Here is a 25,446-nt window from a genome sequence, read left to right on the forward strand (position 1 = left end):
GCCTCTCGTTCTGCTCGTCATCCCTTTGGAAGAGTACGGCTCCTACTCCATAATGTGAGGCATCGCACTGTATGTAGAAGTGCCGCTTGAAATCCGCGTGTACCAGGACTGGTGCCGAGGTGAGTGCAGCTTTTAGCTCCCCCATGGCTCGTTTTGCCTCCTCCGTCAATTTAAACTTTCCATTTCCCGACTTTTTCAGGGCGTCTGTGAGCGGACCGGCCATCTCAGCATAGTTTTTCATAAAGCGCCGGTACCAGCCCGCAGTTCCCAGGAAACTACGCAATTCTCGAACAGATCGCGGCTCGGGAATGCGCAAAATGGCCGACACACGATCCGGATCCATCTTCAGCGCTCCTCCTCCCATTATAAATCCCAGGTATTTAATGTTTTTATAGCAAAAATTAGATTTGCTCAGCCCTATCGTTAAATTTGCTTCTCGTAGACGCTCGGCAACCTGTCGCAGAATCTTCACGTGCGTTTGGAAGTCCTCAGCTATAATCAGCAAGTCGTCGAGATACGCATAGACGTTTGAACGCATCCCAACCGGAATCACCTTATCGACCAGTCTACATAGGCGTTGTGCGGCGTTGCAGAGGCCAAAGGGCATCATACGGAACTGGTACAGAGGCCGTCCCGGCACCGTGAACGCCGTATATGGTCGACTCTGCTCGTCCAGCTCGATTTGCCAAAAAGCGAATTTTAAGTCGACGCTGGAGATATATATCGTCTGATCGAGACGCGACAAAATCCAGAAACGATTTTTGCCCGGCCTTCGCACCACGGTGGTACGGTTGCTCCACGGACTATCACTGTACTCGATGACTCCCAAAGCCAGCATTTTGTCCACCTCACCACACACCACTTCCTGCATCGCTGGCGAGAGCGAGTAATGTCGATCCTTCACAGGCTCGGCCTTCTCCACCAACTCCTCCCCAGGCCTACGGCTTCCAAAGTCGGAAACTCTGCCTTCACCTGATCCAAGGCTGCCCTTTGCTCTTCTGACAACTCCCATTCTTCCTGCACTATCTCCTTCTCCGGGCCTTCCACATAGTGAGCGACTTGATCAGCCAGCACTTCTTCCACTAATCTGTGAGATGCCCCTACTGGACCTTCTCCCATCACCTCAGGAGCCAATGAGAATGCCCGCCAAAAGTCTACCCCCAAGTAAATTTCCTGTTCCAAGAAAGGGCATACGAAAAACGTTAATCTTTTTACCTCTCCCTTGTATTTCACCGGTTATTCCACTCGGCCAACGATTGCGCGATCTTCCCCATTCGCTACCTTCACTATAGAAGAATATCGACGAGCCTCCACGCCCAGCTTCTCCAGGAATTCCTGACCATTACACCCTAGCATGCTGTGTGTAGCGCCTGAATCCAACAGGCCTCGCACGGACTCGCCCATTATAGAGATTTCTGCGAAAACTCTCGGGTCTTTCTTGCACCAACGCTTTACTGAAGCAATCACCTGCCTCCTCATAGCTCGCCTTTGCTTCAAACGGGATCTCGCCTTTCTCACCCGCACCGACAGTGCTCGCATACCATCCACTCGTAGTTCAGAAAATATTCTATTTCTGGTTTCTAAATAATTTCTTAAGCGCTCTTCATATGATAAGTTCCTTAACCTAGCATGCAATTTACGTCTATCTAATTCATTTTTATTTTCTTCTACTTTCTCTGCGCAGGCCCCTTCTGTGAGCGTGATTCGCCTGCTTGGATCGCACCCCTCTTCACGTTTCCCGCGCAATTCGGACAGGTTGGACAATATGCATCGGGCTTTCCACACCGGTAGCAGAAAATTCGCCTCTCCGATGCCATACAGTCCCTAAAGCCATGATCAGTCTGCCCGCAGTTCCAGCAAATCAACTTCTGTGGAACACGCTGTGTCACTTGCGCTTCCTCAATGACCTCTGCCTCTTCATCGCCAATCGACCGATCCTGCGCGACCTCGCTGACGTTCGCATTCGGCCCGCGACCATAGTTTGTGGCTTTGGGTGCTCCTCGCCACGAAGATCGAGCCTTCCTCTTCAGATGTGCCTCTATTTCCACGCACTCATCCCGCAGTTGGTCTAAGGAATAAACCCGTAAGCCGTAGACGAAACTCGCTATCTCATCTGTGAGTGCCTTTTTGACGATTTTTACCATCTCCTTTTCAGGTGGTGGCATCTCCAACCTCGACGCGAGCTTTCTTATGACATGGAAAAAGTCTTCCCCACTCTCGTTTGACCGCTGCATTCTTTCTCGCAGTTCTCTCATGCGGTCGAACTCGGACGCCGTGCCTCGGAAACGAGCAATTAAGTCGCCCCTTAGTTCCTGCCAAACACCACCGCCATGATCACGGATGTACTGCCAGTACCATTCCCGCGCGTTTCCTGTAACCAGGTGATGAAATCCCTTTAGAACTTCATCCCACGGACAGCGGCATTGGGCTTGTAGGAATTCAATTCGGAACACAAAATCCTCGACTGTCATTTTTTTGCTGTCTCCGTCGAACGTCACGTCCCATTTTTCGACTCGGCCCCACCGTGGCCAAGGTCTATAACCCGGGGGATTTGGATGCGGATCTTCTCGAGGAATCCCACCAGCTCTCCTACCCTCGCCACGACCCTGACCCGAGTGTCTGAGTGCTATCGGGTTTCGCCAATTTCGCGCTTGATGCCCACCCCGTTGATGCTGCTCACCGAAGGAGGCCGGTCCTACTCCTGAAGACGGGTCCGGACCAATACCACCTCGCCCCGAGCGAGCCAAAAATGGTTTTGGTGGCGGAATCGGCGCATCAGTCGTGCTAGACAGCTTCCTTTTCGGGATTGCTCCTCGATACTCCTGCTCGTGGTGAACCTCCTCCCGCTGCGGTTCCTTCTGCTGCTGCAGCTGTCTAACCGGCTGGAGTACCTCGTTGAGTTGGTGCATCATCTCGATAAACCCCTTACGCAACTCCTCCTGCAACACCCGACTAATCGAGTCAGTGTTCGCTGCCCTGTGTGTCGCATGAGCCTGAGCCAACGATACGTTGACTGCTGATGCCAGTTCGGAAGCAAGCGTGGGTGTAGGATCGGACATTGGCCATTCTTCTGACCTGGCCTGGACCGGTGTTCTTGGCAACCCACCCACAGCTCCAAGTTCCTCCCGATCTTGATCAAACATCGCCCCTGAAACTTCTCCTATCTGGTCCACTGTTTTGTTTACGCGTGATCGCGTATGATACTGTCGACTACCCCCTTCTTGTGGCATCTGCACCGAGCTACACCAATATTACAAAAAAAAAGGGAAGCTCCTAAACTAAGATAATATATATAAATAAAGAAATAAATACCCAAAGAAATACTTAGTTAGAATAAATAACACCACGCTTCGGACCAATAAATACTCCGATAAATAAATAAATAAATACCGATTTCGAAATACACATATTGCGCCAACCAGCGCCGTTAACGAGATATATGCAATTAAATATTTGAATAAATAAATAATAACATACATGTATATTCGATCGACACCTAAGACACTCAAACTTCAAACACATTCAACACAACACCAAACCTAACAACAAAAATTCCTAACAGTTCTTCTTCTTCTTACAAGATTCATTAAGATGGGGACACGTGACTAGCCGGGACCAGCAACCGCTCCAGTTTCTGCGCTCCACTTGACAGTCGCCCTACGGATATCCTACAATTACGAACACCACCTTTGTGTGGCCTGTCATCTACTCTAGTCATCGCTCTAAGCGATGGCCGATAAACGAGAAGCCTCACGGTGCATGAGCTCACTTTGCTTGTGATTTGTTCCTGTCATCCATCATACCGATCTGCCATGACAATAGATGCATCGCGGGTTGTCTTTACGACTCCCGGGCCACCTACTCCTCACCACCTCTCGGCAGACAGACAACAGGTTCAAAAGCACGAAAGCGGCTTTGTTTTAAACAAACAGGTGCGAAACTACAATGAATATTTACCTACATGACTTACTCTAACTTATTCCAATATCACATTCCATCACAGATTTATTCGATATCACAGTCCACCAGGCAATGTGTCCGTCGCAAACTCCCTGTCCATTTTTTTGTTGAACGGCAGTGACTTACGTTCACTTGCGACATCGAATAGCGACAAAACTGTTAAACTGTAATTCGTAAGTCCCTATCACATATTTTATATATCCGTTAACTGCCTCCGTCTATCCATCCCTAGCATCAATCATTAAGGACCAGCTTTACGCTCACCTTAAGCCTGCAGCAGCGACTTCTGCCGGGACAGCTAAACTGCACTTCGCGAGCTGTCGTCTTCTCCACAACATTTATTTATTTTTTTTCATTCCCCGCATCTGCCTTTACCAGCCCGAGTGACATTTGTTGTAATACCACCCGAACCTGCGTCAGATGCATGCGAATTCGAAAATAAATTGGGCGCCATTTGTTACACTTGGCTTGTTTCGCAGAGGGCAATGCCGGCTAGCTGTCGACCCCAGGGCTGGGTAGTTCCCCTTGCCCGCCAAATGTAGACAAAAAGGGAGACATACTACTTCTCGGGACATCAAAACTAACAACAACCTAACAACAACAAAGAAAATCATAAACAGACGGCTATCAAGTGGGTGAAGCTTGGGTGTTATCACTTCGCGCGCCCGCCCTACCTGTGACCAAACACACCGTTCATTTTGGCCACCCTCTGCTGGAACGGTAACGGCTGGCCTAATCCATGGCTTACGCCACGCGTCCTCCCTCTATTTTAAATTTAATGCATCATGCTTCAATATATATCCAAGCTTTAATAATCGTAAATTGACAATTTCATCTTTCTCATTAATAAATAGCTATACTCAAAATTATCACTAACCACTAAGAAACACCAAAACGTTCGACACAAAGGCAAACAAGGAAATCACTGCTGAAACTGCTCTTGTTAAGGGTCCCCGGGACATAAACAATAAACAATATTTTTCCACAAATCGCTCGACCAAATACGGTGGACTGATGGGACCCCCGCGTCACCCACTAAGGGTTAATCTTCTGGCACTGAACAGCTGATCGCAGATTTAGGTTCGTGAAAGGTGTTGGTGTTTTTACATATTTTTTTTCAATGGCCAAGATTTTACGTTAAACGGTTTAAGCTAATACTAATTACTAAATAAAGGACAACACACGGAACAAAATAACATTTAATGTGGAACGGTATTTGGAGTGCGGATTATGTTTTCTTTCTTTAAGTTCAAACGACGTGGGCGATCGCTGGCCGTGGCCGGTCAGCCCTAAATTTATATAGGTCCGTTTACACGTGTGCGGGTGTGTGTGTGTGTGAATAGGGTTTCGGGGTTTTTACTTGGTGAATGAGACCAAACGTGTGGCACGCACTGGAAGGCGATGCAACGATCGTGCGGTGTGGCTAGAATCGCCCTGGCAGCTAAATCGTCCTCTTTCACCCTCCCCTTCACACGTCCTGCGCTACTTGGCTCACACACGCGCAACTGGAACGAACTCACTCAGGTTCCGTTGGGCAGTCTTCTGCTCTGCAGTCGACTTTCTCGAACTCCAGTCTCCCTCTCCAGGAAACCTGGCCCGGTTCTGGTGGCTATATTCCTTGCCGGCTGTTAGTAAAATTTTCTGCATTACAACCTATTTTATCGCCCGCCTTTTCTGTACTCACTTCAAACTTTCTGTTTTAAGCACAAAATTTCAAATTTCGACGTTACTCCGTCCACGCTCCACGATTTCCATAATCCAATCCACGTTTTCTAATATTTTCACTCCTATTTATCCCTTTTTCCCTTACTAATACATATAACTAATCCTATTCTCTTCCTTATATCCCCAGTAACGGCTCCAGCTCCCCCCGATGTCCCCATACACCCTCCCTGGACTTCCGCTAGATGGCGCGTCGCCCTCAGCCCTGGCCACCTATCGTTCAGGTGGGATTGGAACAGTGGTGGTGACGGGATCTTTATTTTGTAAAATGCGAAAATAAATATTAAACTACTAATTTATATCCGATAAGTTTTGAGTGAGTATCTCCTTGCGCGGCTCTATCAGAATTCCTACGTTATCCCATTTTTCAGCCAAATTTTGAGGGCAGTGAATCGATTTCCTATTATCAAAGATAGACGAGCACGGACCGACGCCAACGAGAAAACAAATCGAATTAAGGCTTTTTTGGATTTCGTGTTTACTTGTAATTCAAACTCAAACCGATCTATTACATCCGCCCGGAAGTCGCTGAAGGAATGAGTTTTTTTCCTGTTTAAATCAAGGCGGCTTCAGTGCGCTAAGTTCGTTTTTCATCGGTATATTTAAAAAATGTGTGTTTTCGGAATACATATTTCTGAGGGTCGTCACACTGATTTTGTTGCCACCATGTCTAGCTCACACACCTTGCAAATTTTATACTGTTAACCCTCTTGTCCACTGCACCAATGTAGAAACCGTGTAGAATACCAATTCGAGATCAGCATCGAATTCCTGATTTAATAATTGGATAAAACTATGAGTTCAGAGCTGAGTGTCTTGGCTAGCTAGTAATATTCGACGGAATATCAAAATCGAGGAATATGATGCAACTTGAACACAAATAATTCGTCAGTATATTTACGGTATATTTTGAAATTTGTGGCGTAGTTTCGGTATATTTTATCGATAAGTCCGATTTTCAACATCTGCAACCCTGCTGAGCGCGTCCGCGTCGCGTTGTAATTTTTTTAGAATTTTTTAAGCTAATTTTAGTTGCGTTGCATTTGCGTGTCTTATTATTTTAAACAATGTCTTAAGTGCTACTTGTCCGCGAGTAGCTGAACATGACGTCAAACATCGATAATGTACGCGTACTGCTGCAGTCGCTGCCTGCAGCGGCAGCCTTGGGTGGCAACAACAACAACGCCCAGCAAATCGAGCAGCAGTCGCCGGCAAAGGGGCTCGGAATGATAGCAACAACAACGCCTTTGCGCGCCAGAAATCCATACCAACAGCAACCGCAGACTCCGTCCCCTTAACGCCGGAGAATACGGCAGGGAAACCTGCGTCGGCGCCCGAAGAGTTCTGGCGTGATCTGCAGCAGTTCCACGAGCGACGCGGGTATTAATATTGATTTTGATCCGTTTAAATATCCCTTAATCTATCTCATTGTTTGTTTATCCACTCCACTTGTTTATCCCATCTCCCGCAGCACTGCATTGACCCATGCGGCCAAGATCAGTGGCAAGCATGTGGACTTGTATAAACTCTACACTGAGGTCACAGATCGGGGTGGTTTCAACAAGGTTAACATGCGTGACGAGTGGGACGAAGTTTACAGTGCCATGGAGACCTTAAGAGAACGCTGTGTCAATGGTACGGCAGGTATCAAGCACATCTACCGACGCTACCTAGACAAGTACGAGCGCCTGAATTTCTTTGGCGAGGATCCGGATAAAATGGAGGCTCTAGAGGCGGCGATTGAGAATGCTGAGATGGGTAGTGGACGGGCCCGATCCCGAGCACTGGCCGTAGGAGGCGGCGGGCTGGGCAGCATCTTTGGACACTCGCACTCCACACTGCCAGCAGTGCCCATGTCCTACAATCAACGCCAGCACATCGTGAACGTGGACCGCCGAAGGCAGTACAAGATGTCCACACAGCTCCACAAGCACAGCAGCTACGAGAAGCTGCTGCTGTCCCTGCTCTCGCCGCTGCCCAACGAGCAGGACTTTGCCATCAACGTGTGCACCATCATGGCCAACGAAGTGCGGCACACCCTCCAACTGGACGATTGCCCCAAGCTGTTGGACGTACTTCTGGCCCATTTGGGCGTCTATGCGGACTACACCATACGCAAGTTGTTCCAGCACAGCTACGCAGAAGTGCGACGTCACTCGCAGAACAACTTCTGGCGCGATCTGCTCTACGACAAGCCGCAGGTCCTCGAGCTCTACACCGACGAGCAAGCCTGGCTGGACAATGGGCTCATCAGCAAAGAGGACAAGGACGAGCAGGAGAACTCCTCCAATGCCCGCAGCGAGCTGCTGGCGGCATGCGATGAGCTGGACTTTTTAAATCTACGCCGCAGCAATGGCACCGATGAGCGCATGGGCCAGCGCGTGCTCCAGATCGTGCAGCTCGTGCGGGCGCTCAGTTTCCACCAAGAGAATCAAATACCGCTGGGCTCCAATCGCACACTGTGGCGGTATCTGGTCATGGGTGCCAATGTTCGCTGGAGTAAGTTTACTGCCCTCAAAACCATTTCACGCACACTTAACAACGATCGATTTCCTCAGGCAACATCCACATCCAGGCTCTAGAGACGGCCGGTAATCTGTCGAACCAGTTTGAGCTGCAGGACCCCACTACGGACGAGTTGTCGCGGAATCTGCTGGCCACACTCTGCGAAGGAATCGACTCCAACGACCGAGCTGTCATTATCAGCTGCCTCGAGATCATATATAAGCTGTGTGGCAAGGAAGGCAACTCCCAGTATATGAACCGCTGCCTGGGCCTGGATTTCTATCAGCGCGCCATGCTGCTGCTATCGCTAACGGATGTGATGCTGCTTATCTTCACTCTGGAAGCGATCTATGCCCTGAGCTCGCTCGGAGCCCGTCCCTGCTCTCTGTTGATGCAGGTGCGTGGCCTGGTCGACCAGCTTGTGGCTCTGATATCCGTCGAGGCGCAGACCTATGGAGCTGACGGTTGCATTTTGATGCGCGTCGTGGAGATGGGCCCGGGGAATCTGATTAATTCCTTGGCCACGAAAGCCAACAATCCTACAGCTGCCACGCCAGCTGCACCACCATCTGCCCAAGTGGTCGCCAAGCCGCCTGTCGCTCTGCCCATACCGACGCCTGCCCAGACACAGGTCCTGCAACCCCACACTGAGCAGCAGATTGTGGCTCTGCCGCAAACGGTGCCCACTCTTCCTGTTCCCAGTCTCCCGCAGGTTCCTCTGCCACTGCCAGTACCCAGTCTGCCGGCTCCACCATCCGCACCGCAGAGTTTCACACACGACGATGAGCAGTACGCTCTGGCCTGGCTGGGAGCCACATACGAGAGGGCTGGCGCCGGCCACGAGTTTCGCCTGGAGCAGCAGGAGCTTTACAGGATCTACCTGTCGCACTGCCAGAAAGCAGGCAAGCTTTCGTTGGTCAATCACATGCAGTTCCCTCGCCTAGTGCGCCTCATTTTCAACCAGACCGTGGGGCCCGTCATAGTGCGCCACTTGGACGGTACAGAGCTGCCGGGCACGTACTACGTGGGCATCCGGACGCGCGCACAGCCATTGGCCATGCACCAGAAGGCCAGTCCATCCGCAGTTCCTCTCAAGAAGGAAACTCTCATTCTGCCCAAGCTGCAGACGGACTCAACGCCAATGGATGCAGCCGAAGAGCAGACGGCTCCTCCTCCACCCACGCCCACGCCGCCGACCAGCTCCTCCCTCATCAAGAGTCTGCTGGCCAACAAGGTGACCGAGCGTCAGCAGAAGCAAAAGGCACAGGTGCTATTGCAGTCACCCCAGCCCCCGGCCCTGGTGCCCACCACAGCCTCCGCATCGAACGCCCCTCCAACCAGCCCATCAAAGTGACTTCGACGGCGATCAGCGCCTTCGTGAACAACCCTCTGATGCAGCACACGCCGGTAAAGGTGGGACAGACTACCATAAAGCCACGGCATCCCCAGATGCCAATGGAGAAGAAGCCTATCACCGACTCGGCTCCTCCGCCACTGGCTCCGCTGAGTGGGGCGAATGTTGTGACCAAGGACGCCAGCGGACGCACTCTGATAATATCGGCAGCCACCAAACGGAAACTGACCATCGACGACGAGCAGAATAAGCGGCTGGCCCTGGAGAACCAGGCCAGCGCCTCCGGTAAGGAGGAACCCCAGGTGACACCCTCGAAGAATGCCGCCAATCTGTATGCAGACCTGGCCGCCTCCATACTGGAGGATGAGGATTTGGATGACGTTCCGCCACTGGCCAAGCCAAGTCAGGAGCAGCCCCATCAGCAGCATCAACAACAGCTGCAGCTCATCCCGGCCAAGGTGCAGTCCACCCAGCGTCAGCTTGTATTTCCCGGCAGCAGTGGCTCCGCCCCCGCTCCTCCACCGCAGCTCAAGCTGGCCAACACGGTAAGTGCGTTTTTGAATACTCTCAATACCGGTAGCTTCTCTATTTGGATGGGTTCGCAATAGGCCTGTTCTATGTTTGGTTGTGAGAATAGAGCAGGATCAGATCCCCTGCTGTAGCGGCGTCGAAATAATTCTTCACCATTGGTTTTTACCTTTAAGTGGTCACTATTGCACCGATTCATGATATTATATGATATATATTTTCAAGCTGGCCACCATCAAGACGGACCAGGGCCTACAGACGGTGCCTGTGATCCTGCAGTCGAAAAACTCAATGGATGCCTCCTCGCCGGCCCAGCAGACAACGCAGTACGTGCTCGCCACGAATCAGCAAGGTCAGACCTACCTGGTGGCCCAGCAGACCCAGCCCGCCGTCCCACCACCCTCTCAAACGGCTCAGCCCACGCTCCTGGTCACACAGACACCCCAGCAGCAGACGAAAACCATCATCATACTGCAGCAGCAGCCGGGCGGAGTGTCTGCAGCCAGTGTGCCGGGCACGCAGAAGATGATCATGACCACGGCGCAGGGTCAGCAAGTTCTGGTCACTACCACCACGGCCCCCCAGCAGCCTCAGACACGCCCCGCCGTCCAACACCAACACCAGCAGCAGATCTTCATCACGCCCCAGAGGCCAGTGCCAGCCCTGGGGCAGGGCAGATGTCACCCTCCCTGCTCTCGCAGCTCAACCAGATACCAGCCACCATCAAGCTGCATCAGCCACAGCCACAGGTGACGGCTCAGCAGCGCCTGGCGGCCGCCAAGGCGGGAGCCACATTGCCCATACCGCAGCTACAGCAGCACCAGTCAATCATACAGCAGCACATCATCTCGGGCCCACCCACGCCAATGGCTGGCGCCGGAGCTCCTGCTGTTGCTCCTGGCGAGAAGCGGCAGATACTTCTCAGTGGCATCAAAGAACAGAGCCAGCTCAACTCGCAGACGATCATCACTACGCAGCCGACCACGGCCACAGCAGTTGCGGGCCTGCAACAGCAGCAGCAGCACATCCGCACCGTGCTGGAGCAGCAGCAGCAGCACCATCCATCCATCATTCAGCAGAAGATCACCATGCCGGTTGTGAGTGTAGCCCGCTTCCTCAAATGAAAACCTTCTCTAATCTAACGTCATCTTCTATTTCTTTCAGATCCCAGAGGCCGTTAAGTCCGCGAATGGTGGGGTCAAAACCAAGAAGCCATTGCAACCACAGCTTGTACCCGCTGCGAAACCAACGCTGTCACAGATAGTAATGAGCACCAGCGAATCCACATCCACAGCGGTTGCCAAGCCGCTGGCAGTTTTGGCGGAATCGAAAACAGTAGAGCACACAGCCTCCGCGGGGGCAAATAGCAGCACCTCATCTGTGGTGATCAGCCAGGTGCAGACGGCGCCCCTGTACGCCACTCCAGCTGCAACAGGAGCTTCCATCGCCACTGCCAGTCCCACTCCCGTGGACGTGAATTGGCTGTTCATCTGCGACTGGCGCAACTGCCCGCGGCGCAAGTTCAAGTCGCTCAACGAGCTCAAATATCATGTCGTCAATGTCCACTGTCCAGACCACCTGGACGCCGATGCCGACATATATTGCCAGTGGGGAAGTGGTCCCGCCTTTTGCGATAACAGGGCTCGTCGACGCTACTCCCTGATGACCCATCTCATCGATCGTCATCTGGCATTGGACAATCTACGCGCCGGCGTGCAGCGTCGCCTGGCCACGGGCATACACAATGTGGCGCCTGCCCAGCCGCCCGTCACCATTGTGCGGAACGAAGGTCATGCCCAGAGGTTGGCGGGCAATGCCAGTGTCAGCGGCAGTGCACCGGCTCCAGTAGCGGCCACCGTGGTGGGCAGTGCGGCGATGCAGGCCATGAATCGGCACACAACGGACTACACCAACTCCAAGGAGCTGATGGACGAGAACGAGGGTCCTGTGACCAAGAGCATTCGTCTGACGGCAGCGCTTATTCTGCGTAACCTGGTAACCAACACGTCAACGGCCAAACTCAGTCTCAAACGCTACGAGCCCCACCTGGCCAGTGTGGCCATGAGCAACGTCGAGGCCAGCGGAGTGCTCTCCCACATCATGTATGAGCTGAGCCAGTAGCCAGTAGAAGGCTGCCGGCGCCCATATATGTATATATATATATATATATACCTGTATTTTTGTACTATTCATTCTCTCAAATGCCCACGCTTCTACATATTAACCAATAATCTGACCTGTACACCTAACGGCACAATTAAATGTGAAAAACAAAACCGAATCCTTGTCGCTCACATTCAAACAATTTATATTTGGCGCGCACCCCTCGTATCAAGTCGATGGTATCGATCGGGTAATGTTCTCTTTGAAAGATATCGTAGCTTTTTTTTAAGTTCCATCACTAACCATACAGTATACAGCTACGAACAGTAGTAGTAACACTAACCATACAGTATACAACTACGAACAGTATACTGTATGGTTAGTGGTTCCATTTATTTCAAGTAGTTGAACTATTTAAATAGCGGGGGCTTAAGTGGGCTAAGTTCGGTTTTTCATCGGTATATTTATGGTATATTTTGAAAATGAGATGGTATATTTTGGTATATGTCTGCTAGAAACACGTTCGGACTAGTGATGTAAATTTGAATGAAAACATCGATGTCGATGTCCATCGATGTTGTCAAAATCAAACATCGATGTTGGATTGATACATCGGATTATTCTTCGATGCATCGATATATGACCGATGTTTCAAAACTTTCCTTTCTCTTATTGTATGGGAAGGATCGCCAGGCTCCATGTGAGTGTATTTTTAGGTTACATTTCAGTGCATTTACTTAGGTACTTGGCAGTAACAAAGTAAATAGTTTATTGCTTCATCCTTTTTGGTGGGTTCGAGTTTACAAGTGCAATTGTCTATTCTTAGTTGCTAATGTAATTTTCGTGTCGTCATATTCATTCACATGAAGTGACATGGACAATTGTATTTATGAGTTTTTGTGTGTGAGATTGTACTGTATATTCTGTAATATTAATAAGGTATATGTCTGTGACTGAATAGTACTATTCATACCTTCCCAAACACACAACGGGTTGCCTTCGAATGATGTTAACGGCGTTCGCAGTTTCATATATAAACAAATGTATACCATCTATAGTAAATTTGATTCATTTTAAGTCAAATATGTTTACTTACTTTGGCATTCCTGTGTTGCTGCTTACAGAAGACAAATACGCAATGATATGAAATTAAACTACCGATGTTTTGCAAAACATCGATGCATCACTCAACATCGGTAGCAGCAAAAACATCGGAAAACATCAGTAAACATCGGCAGAAAAACATCGATGCTCAATGCATCGATGTTTTTTTACATCACTAGTTCGGACGTAACAACAATTTTTAAGGAACAAAATTAAATCTTGGACTACAAAATGTCGGTGCGGGCAATTGGACTGCTAGCTCAGGCGCGTCATTTCAGCCGCCTGGGTGGAGTGCTGAGGCAAAGCAATCGATGTGCAGCTGCAGCTTTCAATGTGGCTCTGGGATGGCAGCGATCGCCGGCCGGTAAGTCTCCATTACCAAGGCGGTGCGCAACCCGGATTTACATATGTAACTCTGGGCCATGCCGTTTCGCCGTTTCGGCACGGAGACGAAACAGGCGGACACACCCGTGGACAAGCACGAGTTTCAGGCAGAGACTCGTCAGCTTCTGGACATTGTGGCACGCTCCCTTTACTCAGATCAAGAGGTTTTTGTGCGCGAGTTGAACTCGAATGCCAGCGATGCCCTGGAGAAGTTCCGTTACACGGCCCTGAGCACTGGGGAGGCGGAACTGTCCAGCAAGGATAGGGCTCTGGAGATACGTATCACCACAGACAAGCCGCAGATGCAGCTTACCATCCAAGACACGGGCATCGGGATTAGCAAGGAAGAGCTCATCAGCAACCTGGGTACCATCGCCCGCAGCGGGTCGAAGCAGTTCCTGGAACAGATGAAGAACGAGAAGCAGGCGTCTGATGCTATTTCCAACATCATTGGACAGTTCGGTGTCGGCTTCTACTCGGCCTTCATTGTCGCACAGCGCGTAGAGGTGTACACACGGGCTGCCACCCCCAATGCTCCCGGCCTGCGCTGGTCAACAGACGGCAGTTGCACCTACCAGATCGAGGAGGTCCAAGACGTGGACTTTGGCACCAAAATTGTACTGCACCTTAAGACCGATTGCCGTGAGTATGCGGACGAAGACCGCATCCGGACTGTCATCAAGAAGTACAGCAATTTTGTGGGATCTCCCATCCTGCTGAACGGCAAGCAGGCCAACGAATTCAAGCCCCTGTGGCTGCTGGATCCGCAGAGCATCAGCATGGAGCAGCATCATGACTTCTACCGCTTCATCAGCAACAGCTTTGATGTGCCCCGATTCACACTACACTACAACGCCGATGTTCCCATTCTGGTGCACGCCCTTCTATACTTCCCCGAGGGAAAGCCTGGACTCTTCGAGATATCACGCGACGGCAACACGGGGGTGGCTTTGTACACCCGGAAGGTGCTCATCCAATCTAAGACCGAGCACTTGCTGCCCAAATGGCTGCGCTTCGTAAAGGGCGTCGTCGATTCCGAGGATATTCCCCTCAATCTGAGTCGTGAGCTGCTCCAGAACAGCAGCATCATTCGCAAGCTTTCCAGCGTATTGACCTCACGGGTGATCCGCTTTCTCCAGGAGCGCGCCAAGAAGCAGCCGGAGGAGTACGAGTCCTTCTACCGTGACTATGGTCTGTTCTTGAAGGAGGGAATCGTCACTTCCAGCGATTCGGCGGAAAAGGAGGAAATAGCCAAGCTCCTCCTCAAAGGCGGAAGGTTCCGAGGGACGCATGTCCCTGGAGGACTACTACACCTCCGTCGGCCTTGAGCAGAAAAACATTTACTACTTGGCTGCGCCGAACCGAGTTCTTGCCGAGTCCTCGCCCTACTACGAGAGCCTGAAAAAGCGAAACGAACTTGTTCTCTTCTGCTTCGAACCATACGATGAACTCGTTCTCATGCAGCTAGGAAAGTACAAGCAGAAGAACCTGGTCTCTGTGGAAAAGGAAATTCGGGAAGATTCGAAGGATCCGAGTGCAACCACTGACTACGCCGAGGGCAGCCTGTTGCGCTCCGAGCTGGACAACTTGATACCCTGGATTCAGAGCGAGCTCCAGGGCCAAGTGGTCAAGGTGAAAGCCACCTCCCGCCTGGACACACATCCCTGCGTTGTCCCTGTGGAAGAAATGGCTGCGGCCCGTCACTTCATCCGCACTCAAAGCCACCAGGTGCCGGAGCAGAACCGCTTTGCCCTGCTGCAGCCGGAACTAGAGATCAATCCAAAGTGAGTGGGACTCCTCTGTTGTCTGTTGTATCCTCAGCCCTTAATCCTTAGGTTTCCGCCTTTTCACACATCCCATTATCAAGAAGCTGAACAAGCTGCGCGAGAGTGACACCGAGTTAGCCAAGTTGATTACCAAGCAGCTCTTTGCCAATGCCATGGTAGGGGCCGGACTTGCGGAGGATCCTCGCATGCTTCTGACCAACATGAACGAGCTGCTCACGAAAGCTCTGGATAAATACTAAGTTAGGCAGCTGAATCCCCAAATGTAAATCTACACACTATGATTTAGGTTATAATATAATTTGAAAATAGTTATAATTTTAACCGTTTTTGATTGCTATTGTTGGTTACAAGAAGAATTAACCTCAAGTCTTTAAACTGTTTAAATAGAGGGGGCCTAAGTGGGCTAATTTCGTTTTGTCATCGGCTGTAGCGTTTTCTTTTTTCCCGTCAAATCTGGCTTTTTTTGAAGCCAACTGAGGAACAAATTGTGAATTGCGGCAAGCGGGAATACATAAAAAGTGTAAAAATGTGGCAGGGTCATAATTATTTTTTAACGATTTTTGCCAATACCACCACTAGTTTACCAGATAATTTAGAAATTTAAAAACAGGTTGACGTCAAAATCTTGTACGCTAAAAAAAAACGGAATTATTGCAATTTTAGAGTACCTCAGTACCTACGATATTCATTTAATAAAAAGAGAAAACATCACCAACTGCACTAAGTTTTGGTGTGAGGCTTACTTTTATAAAGAGTCTGGTGGACACCGCATATCTTGACCTGAAATTGAAGCTAATTCCGCAGAGCTACATGAGTTGATGGAAATGCTGTAAAAAACATATTTAATATCACTTCAATGAACAATTGTTAAAAACATAACATAGGGTTTTTTTTCTGAAATGTTTAGCTTTATTTTCGATATCTTCAAGTAAAAACAGCTTCTTTTCCTGTTGAAAAATTGGCAGCACTGGTCCGCGGTCACATGCACGTTACCACTGACCCGTGACTAAAGTTTATAAAAGGTACGAAAAATATCTCGTTGGAGTTCAGTGCTGTTATCCGCTTTTAGTCGCCAAGCAGCCAGCAGCAACCAGAAGAGGCCAGCCCCAGAGCAGCACATTGCTTTTAATTAGATTTCTAATCACGTGAGTGTGAACAAATAAAACAAACGACGACCAGAGGGTCATATGAGGTCCAATACAAAAAAAAAAGTTCCTCTAATCTGCATTGCTCCTGCGACAGTGGTTTCGAGTTTTTACAAGCTTTTGTACAAACTGCCACATGCACATACACACACAAGCATCATGAGAAAACGGCAGAGATCGTGTATGTGTGTGTGTGAGTTTTCGCCGAGATCGCAAAATGAAAACGAAAAAAGGATAAGACAATATTAAACAATATGAAAAACGCGAAAGTATTAAGTTTTTTCAACAAAAGCAGACTTAAGGAACTTCCATGTGCCTTTGGCTTTGCCTGTTCCTCTCTGTGCGTGTGTGTGTGTGTGTGTTATGTGTGTGCGTTCGTGTATTTTTCCAGTCCATTCCCAATTGAACTTACTTCTTGTCATGCGCTCACGCTCTCACTCACACAGGCACATGACATGACACACACGCACTCAACTCGCGATAAAATTCAATAATCGGACGAGTCTCGTCTCGTCTTCATAGTCTCGTTTCATTTTGCGGTCTGCGAGCTCACTCACAAGCATTGTGGTTCGCAGAGCAGCGTAAAGAAATTGTTTACATATACAGCACATATATTGTATATATAATATAAATACTTTGTTTCGACTCAAAGCATCGCATACAACCTACATATAAAGAACGCGCATAACATTTAGCCGTGCAAAACGCCGAAAGAAAACAAAGTGCAATCAGCAGCGAAACGAAATAAAATCTCTCTTTTCATTTGTAGCCTAAAAAAACACAAAACAAAGCAAAATGTCTTCGGAAGTGACCAGCGACAACCCCATCTATGGCCCCTTCTTCGGTGTTATGGGCGCAGCCTCCGCCATCATCTTTTCGGGTAAGTGTGATCCACTAAAATTAAACATCCTCCTGGTCCGAAAAAAAAATCGAACATTTCGTATGGCGTAAAAGGTGGATAAAGAAGAGTAGGAGAAGCAGGGAGCACCAGTAGCTGAGAAAACCAATGCGTGTGTGTGTACCGCGAAATAGCTGCAAGTGTGTAGAACCAAGAATACAGATAGATGTCGTACGCACACAAAGAAGCGTTCCACGCGTTAGTATGCGCGTGACTGGCAGAAAATGTACCATGTTTTAGCCAGAAAAGTTAGTTTCTCCACAAAGGAAACAAAACACCACGCAGGTTGTATTCATTTTTCATTGAAATTTGGCAGCTTGTAATAACGTTTTATTCGCAGTAGCCAAATTAGAAATTTCGCCTTTTTGAACATGCTAAAAACGGCATTACTCACACGTCGACACAACCACACACACAAATTCATAATGGAGAGCAACTATTCTCTCTCCTCTCGCTCGCTGCGCACTCTCTCGCATTTGGCATTGGATGCATATGTGTTTGTGTGTGTGTGTGTAAGAGTTACTGTTTTTTGTGAAGTTTATGAATCTCGCTTTCCTTTTCACACAACAGTCACAAGACCAGAACGACAGTGTTGCCATACTTAAGTATTTTCCCCCTCCATTTATTGGTTAGAGTAACATAATAATGATTGATGCAAAATATGGAGCCTCCAATGGCGGGGAAACCCTCTTTGAGGCAAAATTGGAGCACGTGTCACAATCACACTGACATTGTAATGCACTTAATTCCTCCCCCTTAGCCGACAAATGTTTGCCTCCTTTCCTTGTAATGTCCACAAACTTGTAGATCTTTTGTTCTCCCCTTGCCACCCTTTCGGTAATCACATGCCAAAATCACTGAATGCATGATCAATCGAATACCTGTAGACATCACATGCTCTAGGGTATGATCGTTTTTTCGGGCTTATCAGAGACCATTCATTCTGTATTTACCTTACTGATAAGTGGCATATTTAAAAATTGACTTGGCTGATAAGATAGCAAGTGCTCAAGCGATGTGATGTGGAAGTGGATGTGTGTCGCAAGGCATCATATGAAAAGAGTAGCTGCAAAGTAGCACGCGCTTAGCCGGTAAGAAGAGGGTGGCCACGACCCCACCCCCCCTTTCCGCCCAATATAGCAATGGTTTTTCACAAATCAACTCATTTGTGACGCAATTCTTATGTCATGCGTCGGAAACTTGTCTTGTGATTTGCACCTTTCCCCAGCTCCTGCCGTTCTGTGGGGTGGTGGTAATCAAGAAGAAGGTTGCCTTTCCCAAATGTTTGCTGGCCTATTATCATCGTAGGTCCGTAGATACGCTGTAGATACATACGTGCCCCGGCAACACAGATATCATCACTCGCATCCAAAGAGCTTATGTAATTAAGTCAATAGCATAAATCAATTTTAAGCTTTTGTTCAACGATAATTTCACCGGTCTGGCAACGCCAACTTTCGGCACGATCACATGAGCTAGAATTCCAGTTGCTCCTCTCTCTCTCTCTCCTACACCCCTCTTCTCTCCAGCTAGCTCTCAACTGCAGTTAACTTTTTCAGCTGACTGACTCATTGCCGATTTCGAAGGGAGCGAACAATGGGCGTTGCTTTCCGCTTTCGCTTATCAGAAACTGAGGCGCTAGATGATGTGAATATTCTACAAACTCCATCCTCTCCTCTGTGCTTCGGGTCCAGAAATACACCGAGTGACACGAAAATCCTTCACACAATGACACAGCACACACAGCTACACACTCCTACGCTCAGCCGTAGTCCCGCAGGGCTCCGTTTTGGGACCTCTGCTCTGGAACGCCATGTACGACGGGGCGGTGGGACCGCGATCGAATCGAATCGTCGTGACGTCTCAGATGCTCTACGCCGCACCGGTGTGGGCAGAAGCCGCAAAGGTGAGGAGCTACATGCGAGGAGTTGAGGCAACGTACAGACTGTGCGCCATTAGGATCGCGTGCTCGTTCCGGACCATCTCAGACGAAGCCGCGTTAGTCATTGCCGGGCAAGTTCCGCTCAGGGAGCTGATAAGGGAGAGGAAGGAGATCCATGATGCCATGACGGACAGTGCAGCCGAGGTACGCTCCAAAGCAGAAATTAAGGACGCCGCCAGAAGGACCAGCATAGACAGATGGCAGACTCGATGGGACCACTCACCCAAAGGCCGATGGACCCACACCCTCATCCCAAGCATAGCATGCTGGGTTGAAAGGAAGCACGGCCAGGTGGATTTCTACCTTACCCAGGCACTGAGCGGACATGGCTGCTTCCGCGGCTACCTCAAGCGCTTCGGCCACGAGACAGAGGACTGACTGGTGCCCCGAGTGTGGCACAGGCATAGAGGAGGACGCTCGCCACGTCCTCTTCGACTGCCACAGGTTTGACCTCGAGCGTCAGACATTGGAGACAGCAGCAGGGTCTAGGGTCAGCACCGAGACTCTGGTGCCGCTGATGCTGGCAGACCCGAAGGTGTGGGAAGCGGCCGCGGAGTTCGCCTCTAGCGTGATGCGAAAGCTTAGGTCCTTGGAGAGAAGGCGGAAGGAGCAGACGGAGTAGGTGTCCACGCCACTGCGAAGCAATGCTTTGCTCTTGTCCGTTAAATTAAGTTAAATATAAATTGTACAGTATATATTATAGAGCAAATAAATAAGTATATGAATATAAAAAAAAAAAAAAAAAAAACTCCTACGCCCGCCTGCGCAATCGCAGTGCCCGAAATAGTAGTAGATATACAGTATACACAGAACAGTAGTAAGCAGAGGCGGCCGCTTGTGGGTGGGAAGTAAATTATGTAAAAAATGATATCCTAATACATCATTTGCAGCTGCACGTGACGAAACATGTATTTAATTTCTATAAACCTGTCTTTTTACATACATATGTACATATAATATTTATTACATGCACCTTTATATGTGTGTTTGTGTGGGAACGAAAGCAAAACGTGGCAAAAAAACAGAGGCCGATGTGTGCCTGTGTGAGCGCATGTCTTTCTCTATTGCATTTAATTTAATCATTTTAATCTGGCCCAGCCCCAGAGAATTCCATGCAACACCCTGTGTTAAGTATATCAAGAAATTAGCTCTACATTTATCTTATCTCTTTATTATCCCTTACTAGTTCTTGTCGCACCGAAGATTATCAGAAAAAATAGCTTTAGGACAGAGAATGACAGACGGAAAGACAGACGGACACCTGCAAAGGTAATTTGTTCATGCTTTTGTCTAGCATGTTGGTGCATTCCTCTGGCCTCTGGCACTGGCCCTGTCACTGGATCTGTCTCTGCCTTTGACTTTAACTTGTCTACAACAAAATGGCACTTGTTTCTCCCGACTCTCATCGGTTCTGGCTCTCCCTCCTCTTATTCGGCTCCCTTGCTGTTCGTTCACTCAACTGTGACGCCTTCAATTTGTTTTTGTTTTATTCGTTTTTCACTTGATGCTTGCTCTCTCTCTTTCTCTCTTTTCTCTACTATTTCGCCCATTTTTATAATTATGTATCTCTAAATTTGTGGGCAGTTCTTGTTGATTCTTGTTCTTTTGTTCTTATTCCTCTTCCCCTTCCTTTTACTCCCAATTCTTTGTATTTCTCGACGCCCACAGTATCGTCTGCGATACCGTCTGTCGCTTGATAAATGCTATATGCACACGTATGCGAATATGTGCATGAATGTACATGTGTGTTTGTGGATGTATGAATAATTGAAATTCATATCAGTAGCAGTAGCTTTTAGCTCTTAACAAACAAATATGTAAGTCAATGCCATTCCAACTTTTTGAATTATTTGCTGATTTAAATGCGGCATGGCATCGATACACAGCAGTGCGTCAATGCCACCCGCAGGCGAGCGATAATATTGGTTAAAGTGTGTGTGTACACACTGGGCCACATAACAGTTGAGGCTGCGCTCTTTGCACAGTCGGAACTCGAAACATTGCTCCAGATGGACAAATAGAAAATAGGAAAAAGTGAATCAATTGATTCATTGTAAATCTCGATGTCAACTTTTATTTTTATATAACCCAAATAATTCTACAATGAATTTTGTCTTTATTAATTGCAATTGAACGTAATGCGGGGCCGAACAACGCACATTTAGATTTGCTCGTACAGAATAGACCAGTTTCATTTCTGTGTGCGTGTGCGTGTTCGTGTTCGTGTTAAACGCCCCGACCTTATGAATATTCGAAATAAAATGGTTTATTCAAGTTCATTCTGGTTTCTATTACCATACTCGACCATTTTCCTGCTCGGTGACGTAGTTGGCAACAATCGAAGGACTGGAAATGTTTCCCAGTCTTCTTCATAAGAATTTCCCGTTGATTCAGTAGCAAAAACTTGCTCTGGGACGGAAAATAAGTTAATTAACATGAAATCACATGACTACGATGAGTAGGGCCCGCTACTGTAGCTCGTGCTCCTCTCCCGCTCAGATATTGTTTGCGTTCGCACTGAATACACTACACCCATAATAAACGAGTATACCAGTGTTTAGCAAACCATTATTGCGATTGTATGTGTGTGTTTTAATTCGATTTATTAGCTCTCACTCTCAGACACACACACACGTTGGCAAATACCATTGACCGCCATTCGAAACTGGTTTTATACTTCAATTAATGCTTTGAAATACATCGAATCGCTCCCCCATGAGACTTACCTGATCATTGGCACGGCACTCTCTCGCCGCTCATGTCCCGCTCTCCACTTCCCTTGTCTAAACTTTAGCTTGGCCTTATCAAAATTTGCCTGACTTTCGGAATTTGACAGCTAGAGAGCGAAAAAACCGCAGAGCGCGAGTGGCAACAACAATTATGCTCCAAGGGAGAGCGGAATGTACATGTCTCGTCACTGACAAAACCGAAAAAGACCACGAAGACACGGTCTCTCACTGAGCAGAACACTTTTTGTCTCTTCGCTTGTGTTATGTGTTTCGGGGTTTCGGGTGAGCCCGACACACGATCGTGTCTCACAATAACAACTTAGAAAGACACTTTGGTCAAGCGCTCACAGCAAAAGTGTCTTTAGATGAGCAGAACCAAAAAAGTGTCTGAGTAAAGTGTTTTTAGTTTTTTTTTCGTGTATATGTTTATTTATTCATGTTTTCCGCATCTTTTGGGCTATTGTATTGTAATATGTACATACATATATTTATTTGCAAAATTGGCAAACGAACATTTTCGTTTTGCTTTTCACGATTCATTTTAAGCTCCAATAGTCAAACCGTATGGAATTCACAAAAATTGATAGTTGCCATAAGCATCACACGTACAAGCACGCATACATTCGCAAAAGACACTTTGTTCGTTCACTCGCGACAAGATGCTCAGTGAAAAACAGGAACAAAAGAGAAGTGAACAAATCGGTCTTTGCTTGAGCGAAGAGCGAGTTGAGCAAAAACAGATTTGATCGGGTCTTTTCAGTCCATTTTCTCAATGTGTCCGTCAATGAGAGGTTTTTATCAGACACGCCGAAAGTGTCAACAGTTATTTGCGAGCTATGGTTATAAACGATCATGTGACTGCTAACTGTTACGTTTCGCGATCAGAATTGCTCAAATGAAACAATGGCCATTACATTTTTGGGCAATGCTAAAATGTTGCTAGAAAGAGTGAAGTTACTTATGTACATAAGATAGATAGGTAGATTGCCACACCGTTTGTCTAGGAATAACCAGTGTTAGCTTTGCGATTGGGAGAAAATTTCATCTGATCAACTTTAGACTAATGCTACTATTCCTCTTTATTCTTACAGCTCTCGGAGCTGCTTATGGCACTGCGAAGTCTGGTACCGGTATTGCTGCCATGTCGGTGATGCGTCCTGAACTGATCATGAAATCCATCATTCCTGTCGTCATGGCGGGTATCATTGCCATCTACGGCCTGGTCGTGGCTGTGCTGATTGCCGGCGCGCTGGATGAGCCCTCAAAGTACACACTGTTTAGGTAAATATTCAGTAGCAATATGCTTCAGCTCCTCAGACTTCTAACTATTCCAAACTTTTGGCTATCCAACAGAGGTTTTATACACTTGGGTGCCGGTCTGTCGGTGGGCTTCTCCGGCCTGGCAGCTGGCTTTGCAATTGGCATCGTGGGAGATGCCGGTGTCCGTGGCACAGCACAGCAGCCCAGATTGTTCGTCGGCATGATCCTGATTCTCATCTTCGCCGAAGTGTTGGGTCTCTACGGTCTTATCGTGGCCATCTACCTGTACACGAAATAAATCAATCAATTCAACCACACAACAACAGCAAATAGACAACAGCCCCAGCAGTCTGCGCGGCAATACCAGCAGCCGCGGAAGAATCGGATCAGGTAACATCAATCGTAACATCAGTCCGAGAGCATAGCGCTTGCGGTGGCAGTTTCGGCGGCGTCCGTTTGTACATATATAGAAACACAGATTCAACGGAGAAGAGAAGAATAAAGTTCGTCGCCCGAGGATTGCAAGGGTACCGCCGCGTGTTGCACCGCCGGACAGTGCCTGTTCGATCCACTTTGGGTTGCTGGCGTCTGGTTTAGCTTAGTTATTTTCCGTTCAAATTCAACCTTTAACAAGGAAAACAAACAATCTGCAGTTAAGTTCGTAAAGTTGTAATAATTATGAGTTTTGCTATATCAAGAAATTCTCCTCTTTTTATCTTATTATTTTGCGCTCCACATTTGTGTGCTCTTTGTTATTTGTTTTTTCCATTATTATTATTAAATAATGTTTAGCGTATATGTAAAGTTCGTTAAAAAAAGAAAAACTGTAAAGAGTCAACCAACAATTGTCAAAACAAACTTGTACATTTGTAGGCGGCTTGCGGCATGTGTCACATGGCACGTGGCCAAGCGGCCGCACCAGATGAACAAATTTAGCGAAAGGGCCCCGAAAACAACCAACAAACAAGCAACAACATCCGCTTCCGCTGCTCCGCTGCAACAAAACTCGATCTGACCGTCCGATGAACCTTCCGCCTGTTTGGGCGCACCTGCTTGCCTCTTGTGGCAGCAGATTGGAACCTCATAACAGTTGGGTGGTCCAGCAGATGGGTCCGGTCCTAAAGTATGAGGAGTGGTTCTGTTGCGGCTGGACAGCGGTAATACTTGGCAATACTTCAACAAAGGTCAACTGCAACCAACTACAACTACATGCAATCATTCACACACACACACACACACACACATACACACACACACACACACACACACACACACACACACCCACATGCAACCAACCACCACACACACACACACATACAAAAAACAAACAAAAACGTAACTAAGTCCTATGTTTATTTTTAATTATTGTTCAATTCTAAGAATAATACATTAAAAATTAATAATAATAAATTATATATATATATATAATTATGATTTTTTGTGATAAGAGACGGTAATACAACAATTACGGTATTGATATACAAAATATATACAGAATATATATATAGAAATGAGAAGAGGTCAAGAAATCATTAAACTTATACATATTAACATGAGAAGTTGTTATAAAAACGTACGAAAAAAGGAAGACAACAACCAACCAACACACACTTTTTCCGCTGTTATTGCATAGTAAAGAAATATAATTATATATATCAAATATATATTATGTATAAAATATTAACGAGAAATTGTAGTAGCAAAATTATAAACCAACCAGCAAACAAACAAACAAAAGTCGTGCAAGCAAAACCCAGAAAAGGCGTAGACGGCGGTTGCAGATGAAACCCTCATCCAACAGTCAGAACAACCGAACATCCAATCATCCAAAACTCAAGTCTACGAGAAAATCCAACAAAAAAAATTGTAAAATCCTAAAAATTAGAAGCTATGTGAGCCACACATAAATTAAATGAAAATCTATCGACAGCAAGACCATCAAGCGATCCGATCGATTTGTATATGGCATGCGGCAAGCACCAACAATAATTTGTTGAGGGAGAGGCGTCACAGGCGGCTCGAGCG

The 25,446-nt window shown here is 47.7% G+C and overlaps 1 protein-coding gene, 2 long non-coding RNA genes and 2 pseudogenes across 5 annotated transcripts; 4 read left to right on the forward strand and 1 right to left on the reverse strand.

The window, feature by feature from the left end:
* The first annotated feature begins 3,711 nt into the window (after positions 1-3,711).
* Positions 3,712-4,245, forward strand: LOC117193438. 2 transcript variants are annotated; one of them, XR_004474592.1, is made up of 3 exons: positions 3,712-3,932; positions 4,004-4,133; positions 4,207-4,245. It is a non-coding gene; the product is annotated as an uncharacterized LOC117193438 (long non-coding RNA). The 2 variants fall into 2 exon arrangements; XR_004474593.1 differs by having other exon boundaries at positions 4,193-4,214.
* Positions 4,246-6,653: 2,408 nt separating this feature from the next.
* LOC117192296 lies at positions 6,654-12,342 on the forward strand (annotated as a pseudogene).
* A 688-nt stretch (positions 12,343-13,030) lies between these two features.
* Positions 13,031-13,332, reverse strand: LOC117192298. Its single transcript, XR_004474278.1, has 2 exons — positions 13,269-13,332; positions 13,031-13,169 (listed from the first exon to the last, which is right to left on the reverse strand). It is a non-coding gene; the product is annotated as an uncharacterized LOC117192298 (long non-coding RNA).
* Positions 13,333-13,461: 129 nt separating this feature from the next.
* LOC117192297 lies at positions 13,462-15,768 on the forward strand (annotated as a pseudogene).
* A 720-nt stretch (positions 15,769-16,488) lies between these two features.
* On the forward strand, positions 16,489-24,702 carry LOC108159653 (V-type proton ATPase 16 kDa proteolipid subunit). Of its 2 annotated transcripts, none has more exons than XM_017293121.2 (4): positions 16,489-16,592; positions 17,362-17,472; positions 23,253-23,442; positions 23,515-24,702. In XM_017293121.2, the coding sequence occupies exons 2-4, from the start codon at positions 17,388-17,390 to the stop codon at positions 23,717-23,719; spliced, it is 480 nt and encodes a 159-aa protein (XP_017148610.1). In that variant the 5' UTR covers positions 16,489-16,592; positions 17,362-17,387; the 3' UTR covers positions 23,720-24,702. The 2 variants fall into 2 exon arrangements, with proteins under 2 accessions (XP_017148610.1, XP_017148611.1); XM_017293122.2 differs by lacking the exon at positions 16,489-16,592 and adding an exon at positions 17,107-17,173.
* Positions 24,703-25,446: the final 744 nt, after the last annotated feature.

This window comes from Drosophila miranda, assembly GCF_003369915.1.
Source record: "Drosophila miranda strain MSH22 chromosome Y unlocalized genomic scaffold, D.miranda_PacBio2.1 Contig_Y2_pilon, whole genome shotgun sequence".
Lineage (NCBI taxonomy): Eukaryota > Metazoa > Arthropoda > Insecta > Diptera > Drosophilidae > Drosophila > Drosophila miranda.